The sequence below is a fragment of the Protomyctophum parallelum genome, assembly GCF_964188405.1.
Source record: "Protomyctophum parallelum genome assembly, chromosome: 6".
In the NCBI taxonomy this organism is placed as follows: domain Eukaryota; kingdom Metazoa; phylum Chordata; class Actinopteri; order Myctophiformes; family Myctophidae; genus Protomyctophum; species Protomyctophum parallelum.
The window spans coordinates 9,449,741-9,468,712 of NC_139701.1; the positions used below are offsets into that span (position 1 = coordinate 9,449,741).

General features: G+C 41.6%; 1 protein-coding gene across 1 annotated transcript in view; it reads right to left on the reverse strand.

Annotated features, from left to right (window-relative positions):
- Positions 1-18,972, reverse strand: part of naaladl2 (N-acetylated alpha-linked acidic dipeptidase like 2) — a 402,484-nt gene that overhangs the window by 104,206 nt on the left and 279,306 nt on the right. The window contains exons 11-12 of the mRNA XM_083768092.1: positions 16,017-16,068; positions 7,666-7,812 (exon numbers count right to left, since the gene is read on the reverse strand). Of these exons, the coding sequence (XP_083624218.1) occupies positions 7,666-7,812; positions 16,017-16,068 (199 nt within the window). The remainder of the gene's footprint in view (positions 1-7,665; positions 7,813-16,016; positions 16,069-18,972) is intronic.

Genomic DNA, 18,972 nt, shown 5'->3' on the forward strand with positions numbered 1-18,972 from the left:
ATAATTTTCCAAAAAGAATATTATGACATTAGAAATGAGACTTTAAACTAGTGACTGGAAGAAGAAAGTATTCATGACCATGTTTATTGAGGTAATACAGTCTAGGTGAAGTTGGGCCCAAATACATGGACTTCTATGGGGCTATGGGTTTTTCTGGGTCCAATGACAGCGCCACAACAGGCCATTATATGAATCGCGATTTCCTTATAGGCTTCACAAAATATCTGTCTGACTGCCCCCCTGGGTTTAAGCCATTTAGGCCTGACGTCAACATTTTAAAAATGTCTTCTAAATCATAACAATTGTCTGAAAACCTCATGTTTCTATATCAGTGGTTCTCAATATTTAATTTCAAGGACCCCAAAAATATATATGTAATTGGCCGCCGACCCCATCTGAAAATATGTTGTTCCAGGAACCCCCCAGAAGCAAAGATTTGATTAAAAAAACGTTCACTCGGAAATAATACATATTCAAAGATTTGCGCCCCATTTTCTGTGCTTAAAACACCAAAAGGGGTTCCCGCCTAAAATGGGTTAAGTGGTTAATCATTTCTTTAATGCTCCATGTGCCTGCCAACCTTTCCACAAAGTTTCATTCACACCGAGACACGTGCAATGAGGCTAAAAATGTAACCGCTGTTTCAACTCCATTGGTCAATGGTCAGCAGACCTGGAGACAAACAGCCTAGGCTCGAGGACCTACAGTAAGTGAGATGGGTGTCAGCTGGCATGGAGCAAGAGGGGTCATCAGGGACCGGAGCAAATGGAGGGGAATCATCGCCCAATGTTCCAACAGGAACGGTATGAACTAAGCCTAAGTAAGTAATACATCTAAACAAAAGCAAAAGTTCATACTCAAACAAACTGCGGTATTACACAAGCACAAAATACAGCACACATTTATTTGCATGATGGCAGAAACCATTCTAAGAGAATCCTTGAAGCACAGAGAGGACCTCATACCTTGTTAAACTGGTCTATTTTAGGGTGGATTATACGAGAGATACTCCAATCATACTCTATGCCAGCCTTTGATAGACAGGACCGTTTCACTAATCAACTGTAGCAGGATATTCTTCCATGCTGCGATGGCAATGATGTTATACAGCCTTCTCTCTGATTAACAGACTTCTAGACTACTAGCATGGGCGGAGCTTGGAGGGGTTCAGGGGGTGCACTAGCCTGGTTAATAAACCAGACTAATATCGCACGGACCGCAGGATATTAGTCTGGGGAGGCTCAGCTTGGATTTCATTTCCAGGGGGGCGGGTTGAAACATTTTCTCTTTGACGCAATTGGTCAGAGCTACTGTCAGTCAAAGGTCTCAAGCATTGAGGCCCAGGCCGTAGCGTAACGGTCTGGGCACCGGACTGGTAATCCAGTCGCAGTGTGCCGCGGGTTCGACTCCCGGACCCGACACGGCCTTTACTGCATGTCATCCCCCCATCTCTCTCCCGTTTCCTGTCAGCCTACTGTCTGTCCCTTCAAAAATCAATAAAAAGGCGTAAGCCGGAAAAAAAAAGAAAAAGCATTGAAAGTCACTGTACCAAAGCCCGCCCATATTGCATACCGTGTCCCGATTGGCCGCCCCATTTCTCTGGTGTAGGAAATGGGCGTACAATTGAGCCTCTCCAGACCGAAATCTTTTTTTAATAAACTTAACTTCTGGCTTCTGACTGTAGTTTGTAATCATCTCTCTTATCATGATATGTGACCAGTGCCAGAGATTTAAACCACAACTCGGGAATAGCATATAGCAATAGAATCTAAAATTAGATTCTTTATTTTTTTTTGGTGGTTTTCGTTTTTAGCCACATAAAAACAGTTGGAATGTTAAAGAATGTTTTTATTCCATCAGAAAGTCATTTAAGTGTCATTAAGTCATTGTAATTGCGTAAACAAGTCACTATGTTTAATGTTTAAACCATTGAGTTAGCAATGCTAACCAATGCTAATCAGAAAATCAGCTTTACCTTCAAAGTATGCAAATTCCGCTAAAATTCCGCTTTTTGTACACAATCGTTTTTGAAGATAATACTAGTCTTTCACTAACTGGCTAACAGACATAGCAGAGAAAGAAGTATTAACAGTCGTATTTTGTAAAAAGTGTGCTTATTTTCGGTCCTCCTAAAGCTAATTCATGCGAATGTTTTAGCTAGGGGCACTGGTCATCACAACAATGGAACATGGCTTCTTATTTCCAATAGCAGAGAAGAAGAAGAAGAAGACTCTAGCATGTATTGTAAACATTGTAACATTATGTCACCATAACGTGGTTCTTATTAGTTACTTTGGAATGTACCTGCCATGAAAATTAAGGTCATAATAATGCAGATCACATCGATATGTAATATAACGCGATAATGTACTTGTTTTAGCTACAGGATTGACGATTGATATCAATATATAATGCTAAATGTAGCTAACGGCTATTTTTTTGCAGGGTTGCCAGGTTCTGCGAGAGAAACAAGCAACCCGTATATGAAAACAAGCCCAAAATAAGCAAAAATAGCCGATCTACAAGCATATAACAAAACCAATCTTGTCCCTGGCATACATTATTTTCAGATGGGGGTTCTGCAGACAAATAATAATAATAACAGGCTAATATAGCTATCTTATTTGTACTCATCTGGACCATTTACATAAGCCTAATTTTCTGCCACTGTTTTTTGCCCTTTTTTCATAGTACAAAATGGCAAATAAATGCAGTAGCCTATTTAAAAAAGGAGAGATAATAGGCAAACTATCAATTATAACAACATTCTCTAATTGTGAAGACTTATTGGTACAGTAGGCCTATGCATTCTTTTTCTTTAGAAACATGGCCAACTAATTATAATAAGCAGACATGGCAACACTGCTGGTTGGCTAATGGAGGAATGAAGGGAAAACAGCGCCCCCTAAAGTGACAGATCACTGCTGATATCTTTGAAGGGGGAATTCTCCAATTTGACATTTCTGGTTCAACAAGTTTCAAATGGTCATATCTTCTTCATTTCCCCCCCAATTTCAAGGTTACAGTGTGCAGTTTCATATTATGTAAAGAACTGAAAAATGACCATGGCCCCCTTGTGTATCAAACTACTGGCACTGGTCACATATGATGACTCGCTGTACGGCTGTAGTGCATGTGTGTATGTGTGAGCTGCTGTACTACCTAAATAACTCATTTTTAGGGGCGTTAGGGCATTGTAAAAACGCTAAAATAATAAAATAAAGGTAAAAAAAATGCGGGTGTCGTTGGCCAAGCAGTCGCACCCCCAGGCGTCAAGTTCAAGCTCTGCCTATGACTACTAGAGTCATTTCATTTCCAGCCAAACTATAAGACAAGTTTCAAAATGGTATAAAACTTGCATTACTTCTGGAGGTGAATCATTGTTGTGCCTTGTGATGACTGCCTATTGGAGGAAACGTACATGACACGCGAGAGAGAAACAGATGCGAAACGAGAAAACAAATGTTCAACGGATCACACTCTTGCCATCACCATGGCAGTAGTACACAAACATCTGGTGGCTTCCAAACTCATTACCACTGTTTATTGGTCACATAAGGACAGATGCACAGAATTATGTGCACACACAGCAATATAGCTCAATGTGTTTAGAATATCAAATTATGCTTAAATATTGAGGGAGAAGTCGTTGAACATATGTCTCATGCAAGAGATGGTGTGTGGTGGTTAGGATTTCCTTGTCTAGAAATGCCACTCGGCTAGTCTTGGATTGCATTCCATCTCCAGAACCATCTCCTCTACTGTGTCGCTCTGAGCTTTTGTACTTGAGAAAGACAAATATATAATAAGAGAAATAATTAACATGCAGACTGCCCAATAGGGGCAACACAAAACATTGTGACACTATGACAAATAATGCAGTGAATTGTGCATGTGAGTTGTGTGTGCATATGAATCGTGATATGCACAGGGGAACGCCTCTCACGGAACAAATACATTACATACCAGAAGAGTGAGCTCAATAGAAGAAGAATAAATAGCTGCATCCCATTAATGTTATTTAGTCGCCCCCTGTGTGCTCAATTGTTATTACTCTGCAATTACCCGCCATCAAAACAATAAACCAAATGTCTGTCTAGTGTCTACTGTAGATCCACTGCCCTACAGAAATACAATATGATCCATAATTGCATACATCATGCACACACTTTCATGGGAAAATGGGAAATCACTGGCTCACAGTACACTTTGCTTCTTCCTGTCAATTCATACCCACTCCCTCAAAAGGAAATCAATAGCCACTCGCAATGATGATGCTCATAACTTTATCAAGTACACATATAGATGGCTTGAGGCCTTCATCAAGGGCTTATTGAAACATAAAAGAGATGCAGTTGCCTCATCAACCATGCCACTACTTCCATAAATCACAGTAATATTAGGTATGTAATGTTGTAGATATCTTCTGTTAACAACCAATGCGCACAGCACACATGCATAGGGATTTAAAGCCAGATCATAACCCCAGCAGCGTAACTAGATGTCACTGCCCAGAGCCGTCATGATTTGTATGAATCTGGACAAATCTGAACATCACCCTGGCCTTTACATTGCGATGCCCAATCCTTGTCTGTAAGTGTGCATGTGCTGACTGAGGCTTTAGTTTAGACATACTGTTGGTCCGACTGTCATTAGACCGACAACCTACCTCAAACCCTAACCTAACCCTAACCAACCTACCTCAAACCCTAACCTAACCCTAACCAACCTACCTCAAACCCTAACCTAACCCTAACCAACCTACCTCAAACCCTAACCTAACCCTAACCAACCTACCTCAAACCCTAACCTAACCCTAACCAACCTACCTCAAACCCTAACCTAACCCTAACCAACCTACCTCAACCCTAACCTAACCCTAACCAACCTACCTCAAACCCTAACCTAACCAACCTACCTCAAACCCTAACCCTAACCAACCTACCTCAAACCCTAACCTAACCCTAACCAACCTACCTCAAACCCTAACCTAACCCTAACCAACCTACCTCAAAACCCTAACCTAACCCTAACCAACCTACCTCAAACCCTCACCTAACCCTAACCAACCTACCTCAAACCCTAACCTAACCCTAACCAACCTACCTCAACCCTAACCTAACCCTAACCAACCTACCTCAAACCCTAACCTAACCCTAACCAACCTACCTCAAACCCTAACCTAACCCTAACCAACCTACCTCAAACCCTCACCTAACCCTAACCAACCTACCTCAAACCCTAACCTAACCCTAACCAACCTACCTCAAAACCCTAACCTAACCCTAACCAACCTACCTCAAACCCTAACCTAACCCTAACCAACCTACCTCAAACCCTCACCTAACCCTAACCAACCTACCTCAAACCCTAACCTAACCCTAACCAACCTACCTCAAACCCTAACCCTAACCAACCTACCTCAAACCCTCACCTAACCCTAACCAACCTACCTCAAACCCTAACCTAACCCTAACCAACCTACCTCAAACCCTAACCTAACCCTAACCAACCTACCTCAAAACCCTAACCTAACCCTAACCAACCTACCTCAAACCCTAACCTAACCGTAACCAACCTACCTCAAACCCTAACCTAACCCTAACCAACCTACCTCAAACCCTAACCTAACCCTAACCAACCTACCTCAAAACCCTAACCTAACCCTAACCAACCTACCTCAAACCCTAACCTAACCCTAACCAACCTACCTCAAACCCTCACCTAACCCTAACCAACCTACCTCAAACCCTAACCTAACCCTAACCAACCTACCTCAAACCCTAACCTAACCCTAACCAACCTACCTCAAACCCTCACCTAACCCTAACCAACCTACCTCAAACCCTCACCTAACCCTAACCAACCTACCTCAAAACCCTAACCTAACCCTAACCAACCTACCTCAAACCCTAACCTAACCCTAACCAACCTACCTCAAACCCTAACCTAACCCTAACCAACCTACCTCATACCCTCACCTAACCCTAACCAACCTACCTCAAACCCTCACCTAACCCTAACCAACCTACCTCAAACCCTCACCTAACCCTAACCAACCTACCTCAAACCCTAACCTAACCCTAACCAACCTACCTCAAACCCTAACCTAACCCTAACCAACCTACCTCAAACCCTCACCTAACCCTAACCAACCTACCTCAAACCCTCACCTAACCCTAACCAACCTACCTCATACCCTAACCTAATCCAACCCGCAAGCACGGGAGCAGCGCATGTCCGACCGCATGTCCGTCCGTTGTTTCCGCATGTCGGTCCGTTGGTGTGTCTATAATCTGCGTATAGTAGTGCATCCCTTTTCACAGTTTTAAAAGTCTTCGAGTTTGTTCGAGGCATAACGGCAAACTGGGCAAAACTGTTCCTCAAATGGAAATGGCAGATATCATTATTGGCATTCGACAAAACAATGATGTATTATTAAATGACTGAATCAGTTTTGTCATGCAGTCAATAAAGGTGGTTGCACACTGGACGCGTTTTTCGGAAAACCGACGGAGAAACGCCGCTAAAAATCAGAAGGGACCTTAACTGTGGTCAGAAGTGAATGATAGGCCTACTTAAGCACATCTGTAATAGTTTCAAATCCAATTCAAACATTGAAACAAAATTTAAATAAAAAATAATAATATCTACTAAATAAAGACAGCACCAGCTATTTCATTGTTGTTATTGGCCTAGGTTCTGCGGATAACCTGATGACAGATAACTATGGTCAAGATCTCTCACGCTAATTACAGTATGTCCAAATGTGCTGGTCCAACCATGAAGTTCTACATTTGAGTGGGCTGCTGTAGCTGGGACGATATCTCACTGTTTCCAGCCTTCGGCAATAAAACAAACATCAATATTGCATTTTTAATAGGAGTAAAAGGGGGCATGCATAATTTGTTAATGCTGTGTTGTGTGTTGGTTGCTTGTATCGAGGCATAAACCATACTGGAGGATGTCAAGCTGGATTTGATAAATGAACATGAAATATTTAATGCCAACAAAATTATGCTATTAGTCTTAGGCTGCAGATGGCTGTTATTGGTTCCGGGCTCAACTGAGCTACACTGAGGACAGGCAACTGAGCAAATTGATTCAGAGCTGTGCGTCTTCTGTGGAAATCATTTCCTTTGGAGAACATAGAGGAAATTATGACCAGCTGATTTCATGTCATGTTTACCTTATAGCATAATTCTACAGCATATGATGCACATGGACCAAAGAGGTGATATTATCTATCCTGAGAATGCATGTATCCCATTGAAAATAAGCTAACAGCAGTGTTTGTCATACTATTCAAGTATTTTCATTTGTTGATTTCTGTCTGATGGTCAGTAGGCCTAGTACTTGACGGCACTATCTGTTTTGGCCTAGTACTTGACGGAACTATCTGTTTTGGCCTAGTACTTGACGGAACTATCTGTTTTGGCCTAGTACTTGACGTAACTATCTGTTTTGGCCTAGTACTTGACGGAACTACCGGTATCTGTTTTGGCCTAGTACTTGACGGAACTATCTGTTTTGGCCTAGTACTTGACGGAACTACCTGTTTTGACCAATTGGAAAATTGAGCGGTGACCCTCACTAGAAGCACGATGGCACATTGTGTGTAATAGTGCAGGGATGAGACATACAGGCATGCAGGGGCTGTGGTACCTCTTCTGCTTTGCTCTGCTCAAATGCAAATTCCAAGGTTGGCACCGCCAGCTGGTTGGCGAAGAAGCTGACGTCTCCAGGCAGCTGCAGAGAGCTGACATTGGGGCCAGGGCAGTTCCCACCACGGATACAACTCAGGAGCTGTCTCTGGATGGAGAGAGGGAGAGGAGGGGAGAGAGAGAGAGAGAGAGAGAGAGAGAGAGAGAGAGAGAGAGAGGGGGTGAGAGATTAATTTGATACTTGTAGTTGATCGTGTATAGTTCATGGCTCCAGAGGCCACTGTAACATGAAACTCCACATTGATGTTGCAGGCCGTTAATAAATGTTTAAGTAAAAGGGAAGGGAATTGACACCATTTTGATGGGGTCTTCTGATCGAAGAACGCATGGTTTACTGTAGCACACGCCAAGGCACAGAGGAGGAAAGGGAAGGGGAAAGGAGGTGGATAGACGGATATAAAATGGTGAAGAGGGAAGTCAGGGGAAAAAGGTCGGAGATGATGGACTCAGCAGCAAATTGGTGGTGGGTGGACAGAGAAGGAGTGGAAATAAGAGGTTTTAAAGGTCCTACAACATGAAATTCAACCTTTTGTGTGTGTGTGTGTGTGTGTGTGTGTGTGTGTGTGTGCGCGCGCGTGCATGCGTGTGTGCGTGCGTGCGTGCGCACGCACGCGAGTGTGTGCGTGTGCTTTTTTTTCTTTTTTGTTTTCCCCTATGCGTTTTCTATCCCCCAAAACACGCGATTTCGAACAATCAGGCTTCCCTCCTTTCTCATCATTTTATGGAAATTGCTCTCCGGAACAGCTCAACTGATTTGGTGGTACCCGTGACGGCATCTGATCTGTCTCACTAGTACTAATACTACTTTGTATAATTCCTTCTTCAGTCTTCACTTCCAAATTAGCATTTCCACTTTGTTCACAATGTTGTTCACATTGTTGGTTTTCCAAGCTGGCATGGACTGGAAACAAGCCTGTGTTTATCTAGTATCAGTATTATAATGACTCAAAGATTGAATAATTTGCACATCAGTGCCCACACCATCTAGGCGAGGAAGTTAACTACAACATGCATTATAAATATATCATCATATTGTTTATGTACCTCAAATGTACCTCAAATGTACTAAAATCTTTTGGCTTCTAAAGCAGTTTTAGCTGAAATACCACAATGTCCTGATGTGGTGGGGGCGCTGTGTATGCAAATTGTGTTCTCCGCCACACCCTCATCCCAGCTACTCCCCTCCCACATCGTCCGGAGGGGCGAAACGTTGTTGTATTTAGGTTGAAATAAAAAAAGACGGGGAGCAGAACTATATCGTGTGCGGACATTCCACTTTCCCCCTCCCCTCCCACAGTCTCCAAAAACTAAATGCAAATTTGGAACTGAAGAGGCGGAGGGACCTCTGAATAATGACATCACGAGTAGCACAGATGACCTGTTGTGAGACCACTGTACATGAAACCCAAATATGATGAGAAACCCTGATTGTTTAAAATTGGTACCGTATTTGTGGGGAGCCCAAAAAAACACAAATGGGAAAAGTTGAATTTCATGTTGTAGGACCTTTCAGTAAAAGCCAAATTTAGAAACTTAAACTCTTAATTGAGACACTTAATGAAGCCATAATGTGTTTTGCTTTGGCATTGAGAAACATTGTGGATTTAATTCTGATGCGCCAGCTGCTTAACCCTGACTGATAATTTGCTGCAGAGCTTATTAGTAATAATAATAAGCCTAATATTTCTCCAGTCCAGGAAGAAAAATTTACCACTTTATTTGGTTCCCATCAGGCAATTAATTCTCAGTGTGGATGTAAATCCATCAACGTGAAGGGTATTATCAAACAGCACCTGTCGTCGTAACTTATTTTGAGTGGGAGTAATGTGAAAGTGAATTTGGATTTGTATGTATAAGTAATTCAATGAACTGGGGGGGGGGGGGGGGGGGGGGGAATAGACTTAATTAACAGCAGTAAGCACTTGAGAGAGAGAGGAGGGAAAGATCAAAACATATACAGATGTGAGAGGAGCAGAGAAAACAAGTCGGGTCTAAATAACAAGCATAGCTCATCTCTGACTTCAATGGCCAGTCTATGATACCATCTATGCTGTATATGACTCAAAATCTGGGCAAAGTTTCAGCCCAATGCAATGCGCGCGCACACAGGCGCGCGCACACAGGCGCGCGCACACAGGCGCGCGCACACACACACACACACACACACACACACACACAACAGACAACTAATTATTGTCTCCACCAGGCCGAAGGCATGTGGGGAGAGTATGTTTTGCACTCCGTCCGTCCGCGTGTGTGTGTGTGTGTCCGTGTGTGTGTGTGTCCGTGAACAGCTAATCTCGGCCACCGTTAACCCGGTCGATGCCATATTTTGCACACACACTCCCTGGATGCCAACCATGAACCTCTGCCCCAAACTTTCCAGAACGGCCTGTTATAGCGCCACCAGGAGGCCGCTTTGTGCAAAACAAGTTTTTCCATGCCATATTTTGCACACACACTCCCTGGATGCCAACCATGAACCTCTGCCCCAAACTTTTCAGAACGGCCTGTTATAGCGCCACCAGGAGGCCGCTTTGTGCAAAACAAGTTTTTCCATGCCATATTTTGCACACACACTCCCTGGATGCCAACCATGAACCTCTGCCCCAAACTTTTCAGAACGGCCTGTTATAGCGCCACCAGGAGGCCGCTTTGTGCAAAACAAGTTTTTGCACAGTACACCTACAGATTTTGTCCAAACATCACGCAAATTGGTACACAGTCTCTCTAGAGCCATTCAACGAAACGGGTCTTTCAGATTTATCAGACTCCATCCTGATTGGTTAAGATTGGCTTCCAAAGTTCACAGGAGTGCTCAGTTTCAAACAAAATGCTGCAAATCATGAACACATCGCGTGATTTCCGTGAAATTGTGCACCCACATTCCCACTAGGCCGAGGACGAAATGCCACATGAACAATTTCAACTCAGCCTCAAGGTGGCGCTATAACTGGCCGAAAAGTGTTTTTACCTCTAACTGCACGGATCTGTGGATAACCTGGTGGAGACCTGTGCCCGGAAGGGCACTTTTTCTAGTTTAGTGTGCACTGTAGTGCAGGTGGCTCATTGCACTTAACTCCAGTTTTTGAAGGAAGCGATAATACGTTGACACTCACTGGACAGCAACCTAAATTTGATTGTGAGGCTAATTGAGTGAAGGACAACTGTGGAAAAGTATTGAATAATGAGCCCTCACAAATTAAGAGAGAAGACCTTCTTAGCAAAATGATCTTGCTTTGATGTATGTCTTTCCATTTATCTCACCCTCTTTATAACTTCAGTGGCTGTAGAAATCAATATGGGATCAAAGCCTTGGCTTAGACATTTTGTTAAATCAATGTGCACGACTATTAGAGCATTAGTGCAGCATGACTGATAATTGCAATAAAATTGCAACCAGAATACTAACGCTGCCAGAAATGTGACAAACGACAAAAACAACTTTCCATCGTGTGGTTGAAGATACAGGGCAGTGTTTAGAAAAAAATAAAATAAAACAAACACAAAAACGGAGAGGAAAGCAGCCACATTAGATCGCAATGGTTACTCAAGAGGTTAGGGCATTTGACCAATCAGGAAAGGCATCTTACCTACAAGTTCTAGGGAAGTGGTTCTCAAACCTTTCACGGTGTCACAAGGACTTGGAATTGTAGGAGTTGAGGCATTACATTTTGTTTGCTTCGGTTCTAGAGATAAATATGTGGCTATTAACACGGCTATTTTAATACTATTACTGCTAATACTACTAGAGTATTCTATACAAACAACCTGGGCGGACATAGTTATAGAGGCCGTCTGGGATTCAGAAGGTCACTAGTTTGGTAAAGTGTCCTCGAGCAATACACTTAACCCCTACAGAAACAATACACTTAACCCCTACAGTAACAGTACACTTAACCCCTACAGTAACGGCTCCCCGGTCGCGTATTACAAGCACCCACTGGTCTGCTCCTAATAGCTAGGATGGGTAAATGCAGAGGCTGTTGCACCATTATGTGCAAATGTACAGTGTCAAAAATCCGGCAATGGAATAGGCAATATATATATATATATATATATATATATATATATATATGTATATATACACATACATATACAAATACAGGTATCTACCAGCTCACTTTAAGGCTGCTTGAACTTGGAGGCAGGGTGAGCTGGGAGCGATACATTTTGTTGACCGCACTCACACTCACACATTCCATCCATAGGACGTCTGGAAACGTCATAGGGAATACAATCGATGGATGCTATGGATGTGTGTAGTGTACACATCCTAGCGCATCCTCAATGATATCAGGCTCATTGAGGATTAGTTCCATAAAAACTCAATGAACTCCCTAAAAACACATTCCTGTACGCAAGTAAATAAAGCAACTGACATAATTGGCAGAACAAATGGAAATTATCAATACACAAGTTACACAATGTGAGCGCAGGCAGGCCACGACATAATTATGTCCTATATTTGTAAAGTAAAGTAAAACTTAATTTCTAGCAGGCATATTCTAGGTTACTCCTTCTGTTTTGTTGTTTGTTGACCCTTTTCAGTTTCTGATGACGGAAAATCAGTGCAACAGATGCATTAATTGACACTACATGAATCGGGAGCCGATTTTGTACAGCTTGCACTACAAGCTGTACAAAAACAGGATGCTTTGCCTTCCAATACGGTTATCGTTTCACAACAGTGCAAAGAAAAGAAGGCCAAAACACCTTCTTCTGAGAAACGTCATTCTAAAATAGAGATGGAGATCTGCACATGGTTTCTCAAGAGACTCCTTCTGGCACTTCTAAGGCCACCGTACACTTCGCTCTTCCTTCATATTAGCGTCCCGTTCACTTAGCTTAGAAATAATGCCTCGTATCTGCTCATCCAGGGCGCTCTCCGTGGTTTTGATCTGATGACATGCAGTATGGTTAGTTAACCCTTTTACTGCTGCCATTTATTGAGAAATTAGGACCTAATTCATGCCAGCATTTTTTTTATTTGAGCTCTTATTTTGAAAAGCCACATTTTGCCTCAACCGGAAGTGAGCTTATCCCTGCCAGCTTTACGTTGCCAAGACAACCTTTGTTTACATGATCGAATCATGCCGGTACATTTTAGCACTCCACAACGTCGGCTCGTGCCGTCAAAGAAACGCTGTTTTGACCAAAAATGCCATCTGGGACAAGGAATAGGAGATACAGGCGATTGAAAGAAACGGATAGAATGGATTCTTATGGCGACGGTGAATTAATATGAACGATCCAGTGCAGTGCTAACAACATTGCTAGCTAACCGGCTAACGTGAGTAGCATTATGGCTTGATCAATCATATTCACTATAAAAGCGCAATTGCCGAAGGGCTTCGGCAATGGCAGCAAGCGTTAATATCAAATTAATGCTTCAATTGCCGAAGGGCTTCGGCAATGGCAGGAAGACGGTTAACCAAACGGTAAATTGGTTCCCCCGTAGGAAAGGAGAGGAACCAGGGGTTTATCAGCTCACGCTGCAAAGGTATTCCTTATGTTCCGGTTATTTGCAATATGTTCTGTGGGGATAATGTTTGTATTGTAATTTGAAGGCATTCACCTGTCGTGGTTTCCACAGAGTGACAAAGAGTTCAGAGTGCCTGCTATTGTAGTTTGTGTGTGCAGTTCTTCACGCTGAGGGTAGTGCAGTCATTCACTAACGTAAGTTACTTGCTCTTCGGCGACATAAGGGCTTGCATGCGGGTCCTTTGTCTAAGACAAATTTCTTCCTCGGGAGACAAATAAAGCTTGAACTTGAACTTGAAATTATCTCTCTCTTTAGTGTTGATGTGTTTCTTTGTAATTTCGGGATGTGTATGATTAATTCCAAATGCAATGTGGTTATTTCCAGTGAGCAACATGCTGTGTGAGAACCCACTTCTATGTGCTCAGCTGTAGCAATTTGTGTCTTTGGTGAGTCCTTAGTTTATATATTGATAGCCCAGCTATATGTATTAATTTTGTATGGTAACAGGGGTTGTTCATCAAATAATTAGTAAGAAGAAAAACAAAACAAAGTGTTGTACCCTGCCTTTCTAATTATTTGATCTGCACGAAACATTGTGTTTGTCATGATTTGTCACGATCCGAGTTCCGCGGCGTAACCATCTTTAAATAAATACTTTTTGAAAAGTCTATGAGGAAAATGAACGGGGAATTATTTCCTGGGTCCTCGTAGGGGGCTGGACTGTGACGCTCTTTATATTTGATGTAAATGATCTATATGTATAGAGGAAGGGTGTTTGTCTTGTCTGATCAAATTAATATCAAATACTGTGTCTAAACATTGAACCAAGGAACATAAAACGGTTTGGTATGTCACAAACTTATTTCTGCCAGCGGTGCCTGGAGTGTTTCTGTCAGTGTCAATGTTCTGTTCCGTTTGTTAAACATGACTGTATTTTCTGTACCTTACCTGCTGTGTTCGCTGTGAGTTACCTGGGGGTTATGTGGAATGACTATGATAATTAACTGCATTTGCTTTTGCTGTAGCCTACATCAGTGGTTCCCAAACTTGCTCATGTCAAGGACCCCCGAATGAACACTAATCATCCCGCGGACCCCATTTGAAAAGATATGCCAGGGACCCCCATGAGAGAAGATGTTCACGGCTCTAGCAGTGAAACGGGCCTGTTATATGTGTCACGTTTTACCTGACAAAAACAAGTAATAATAACACTAGCAATAATAATATAATACTTTCACTTTCCTTTAGGTGTTTATAGAATTTCAATGCTCTCTTTTGGGTTTTGATCATTAGTGGGTATCGTCCTAATTCTGCTCTGCATGCGTTATTTGTTGTTTTCCGCTGGATGCGGAGAATGGATTTTCAGAATTCTGCATGCAGAGTTTCAATTTTGTGTTTATCCCATTTTTCCGGTTCTTGATCGGCAAGCGGGCCCCAGACTTCGCAACCATAGACCCCAGATTTGTATTGGGATGTTTAACTTAATGTTTCTTTTGATGGCATAGAAAGCTCTTCTTGCCTTGTCCCTCAGGTCATTTACAGCTTGCTTGAAGTTACCTGTGCTGCTGATGTTTAGGCCGAGATAGGTATAGTTCTTTGCATGTTCTAGTATGGTTGTATGTAGTACAAATTGTTGGTGTTGGGGACTAGATCTTGTTTGGAATATCATAACTTTAGTTTTCTTTATAATAGCTGATAATATATAATGTACTATGGGGGTGGTGATGGGGGGGGGGGGGTAACTCTGCTGTAGCGGTGATGTAATAATTAGAATAAAGTGAACATATTCATAAGATGTTAAGTTGAGCCTACACTCCTGTCTAATTTGGTAATAAATGGGCAGAGAGAGAGAAAGAGCGTGTTTGCGCATGCGCGCACGTGTGTGTATGTGCGTGTGTGCACACCACTAAATCTACTGCTCAACCCTGCATTGCAGTTTCCTGCATTTAGCACAGCAGGTAAGCCATGAAATTGCACCTCGGCCATTTCAGTAATTGCAGGGTAATTAGACAGTGGCAATTTACAGTATAATGTAAATAATGAGAGATACAGTAACACAGAGAGAAAACAGATATACAAATAACGTGACAGAGACAGAGATCATAGACATTTAGGTAGAAAATACGTTTAATTGTGCATGCAGAGGAGTGTCAGCCACACACACAGAATCCCTAACAGTGCGTGTGTGCGTGCGTGCGTGATGTAATGTGTAAAAAGTATTGTTGCAGTGTGCGTCTTTTCCAACTCCAACTAACAAAAAAAAAAAGCACATTATTTTTTCTTCTCCAAGTAATTGATCAAATTATTGCTGAGTGGGATGAAAGTCGACCTTGCAGAAGAACGGTCCGAAGAGAGAGAAAGCACTTAGGGAATGGGCATTGATTAATCCTGGGTAATAGTAATTATGTATATTCCAAGGCTATAGGTTATACACAAATAAGGCTGTAATCTGTCTTTAATTCATTAAGGGGGCATCTATTAACTATAAATTAATCTCCCCAAAAGCTCTTACTACAAATGTCTGCATCTGCCTTGCCTCAGTAGAAAGGTTAAAAGCCAGAGTGTTCTTTACCACAACAACGTTAAGTTGCAACTTGAAAGCTTGAAGTCTAACGCCAGGGCTCCACCGGGCGCGTTGCGTCTCCGTCGCGTGCGTCAAAAAACGAACCGGGGCAATTTTAATGGTGACGGAGACGCGACGCAACGCGGGCAGTGGAGCCACCCTTCATTGATTAAAAAGGGAACATTCTGTGACGGTGACGGAGACGCGACGCTGACGCGCCCGGTGGAGCCCCGGTGTAACACACCTGTGTGGCCTCTGCTCGCTCGTATTTAGATTTCTGGTCAGGTCTAAAGGAGCTGCATACACATACACATACACATACACATACACATACACATACACATACACATACACATACACATACACATACACATACACATACACATACACATACACATACACATGCATCGCACGGCGCCGCTTGACAAATGTCACAGGCAGCGGCAATGACAACACTCATCCCTCACCCCAAAACATGTTCATGTGCTTCCCGCTTGCTAACATTGTGTCGCCGTGATACCAAACATTGATGGAGAACACACACTGACAGCCACATGAATACAATCTGATGCTCAACGGCTTTCTCCTTGTGATTATGCAGATTCATGGAGCCCGCTGCCAAACACACAATGCCTCCCCCAACAACACGAGGACTGGGGTAATTCAAACATATTGCCAGCAGCATACTATTTCAAACATGCCACGCCTGTAGCCAAACCTACCTTGGATCACTGCATGACTATGAACTCACACACACACACACACACACACACACACACACAGGCTGGGTGTGTGTGTGAGTTCATAGCAAATCACCCAGATGAGCTGCTGTGTGACACAGCAGCTCATCTGGGTGATTTGCTGTGAGGCATTTCCCTACAGGTTTTATGTGGAAACAGACATAACTAGAACTGCACTCTGTCGAGTGCATACTTGCTTGTTGCACACTAGTAGGCCATAAATGGCCAACTAGTGCGCAAGCAGAGCGCGCAAGTACTTTCGACCGCTGTAAACTGTCAAATCTTAGTATATCTGTGAAGGAACGTTTGAAATGTAAAATGATTAGGTGTAACTATTTGCTACCTACCTACTTTATGCATAAACACCTAGTATTATTAAGTATGGTTCAAGTTTCTATCTATATAAGAAATACAGTTTTATCGATGTGATGAAAAAAAAAGGTATATAAACTGATTTAAAATATATTATACAATATACAGTATAGTTATTTTATTATTTATGGTAAATTGTCAATTGTTTTAAATGTATTTCATCTTGGATTATAGTTTATGGTGTATATAGTTTATACTAAATCATGATCAGAGTAATATGTGTCTAACTTCAATTTCTGTAATAATACTTTCACATTTGTTAAAATATACATGATCTACAATACTTCCGTAATCTGTAGTTAGATTTGTATTTAATTGTTTAAAGCCTAATCTTGACATGAAGGTCTTTATAGTTCTATCTTTCTCAGTATAATGGTCTTCATTGAAATCTCCTATTATCATAATTGCAGAAGTCGGTGATGATAGATACTTTACCATGTTTTCGAGAAATGTGTTTAACTTCGAAAGGTCTGTTTTAGGTGATCTGTACATAAGAATGATATATAGATCTTTATCTTTTACATGTATACATACGTGTTCTACTCTTTCTAATATCCTGATTTCAATTTGAATTATTTCAATGGAAATATCTTCTTTTATAGCAAACATAACTCCCCCACCTATATCATATTCTCTGTCATTCCTGATTGTATTGTAATTCGTGTTCATTGTTTTTAATTTAAAAGTAATGTTATTATTTTTGGATGGTCTAAAAATGAGTTACTTTGACCAACGTATTACAAATCTTGTACACCATTGCTCACGAAAGCAACACCCTTGATCAAGCAAGCAGCCTATAGTTCACATACATGACGAAATACGACATTAGAGTTATATATTGTCATTTTTATATAGAGGGGGAAACATTATAGGCTACGCAATGTAATTAATATATATTTGATTGATTGTGCCAAATAATCGCCTTTTCCCCTCCACCCCTCTTTACATAACTCGCTTATTTCTTGCTCATTTAAAAAAAATCAAAATACCATGTAAACTACGGAATTCTGGCTTGTGTAGGCCCTCTCTACGAAACGATATCAAGTGAAAAGGAAATGTAGGGCAGCTTGCAGATTAACCATTTTCAGAAAAGTGCGTACATTTAGGCAACAATGTGCTATTGTGCTATTCTCGGCCAATTTTCTACCGATTGTTCTAATTCCAAATGGCCTATATAATCCGTGAAGTGTACATTTTCATTGGGTGTATAATAATGTATTTATAAGAGAGGGAAGAAAATAAAAATAAAAGTGAGTGCGTGTAGGCAACAATGTCGTCTCCAGCTGAAGAGGTGTGAACGAGTGGTGCGGGGGTGCGGGGGATAAAGGGGGAGAGCGGTCGAATGGGCCGGAATATCTCAGACTGAGTAGGAGTGATTTTTTTTCAGACTTGCTAGTGTTAAGTGTGTTTCAGTAAAAGCTATTAGATTCAACATTTCGAGTTGGGAATCTGAGTTTATATCTTCTAAATGTGTTAGATAACCTCTGACGTTCAACAATCCAATTTTGAATGAATGTTTTATTGGTAATTTAATTATCTTTTTTTGATACTCTCTTTGACAGTATCGTTACTTTTATACACCCCAGAAACATAATGTTGTATTACTTACGTCATCATTGAGAGCAGTTATACATATACTATATAGAGTCTATAGTTGTAAGTTGATTAGCGGTATACTGTGGTTACTTTGCGCCAAAAACCGCGACAGCCACCCGCCATTTGATGCGTATGCCAATAAAACAACAGATTTGTGCCTGATCTGCTGGGACCAGATCACATAAATGACCATATGTCTTACGTCATCATTGAGAGCTAGTCATACATATACACACCACGTACTCTGGTCCCAGCAGATCAGGCACAATTTGCTATTTTATTTTACTGATTATGTATATAGTATACGTATGACTAGCTCTAAATGATGACGTAAGACATACATTACGTATACATATATACTATATAGAGTATGTAGTTGTAAGTTGATTAGCGGTATACTGTGGTTACTTTGCGCCAAAAACTGCGACAGCAACCCACCATTTTATGCGTATGCCAATAAAACAGCAAATCTGTGCCTGGTTTGCTGGGACC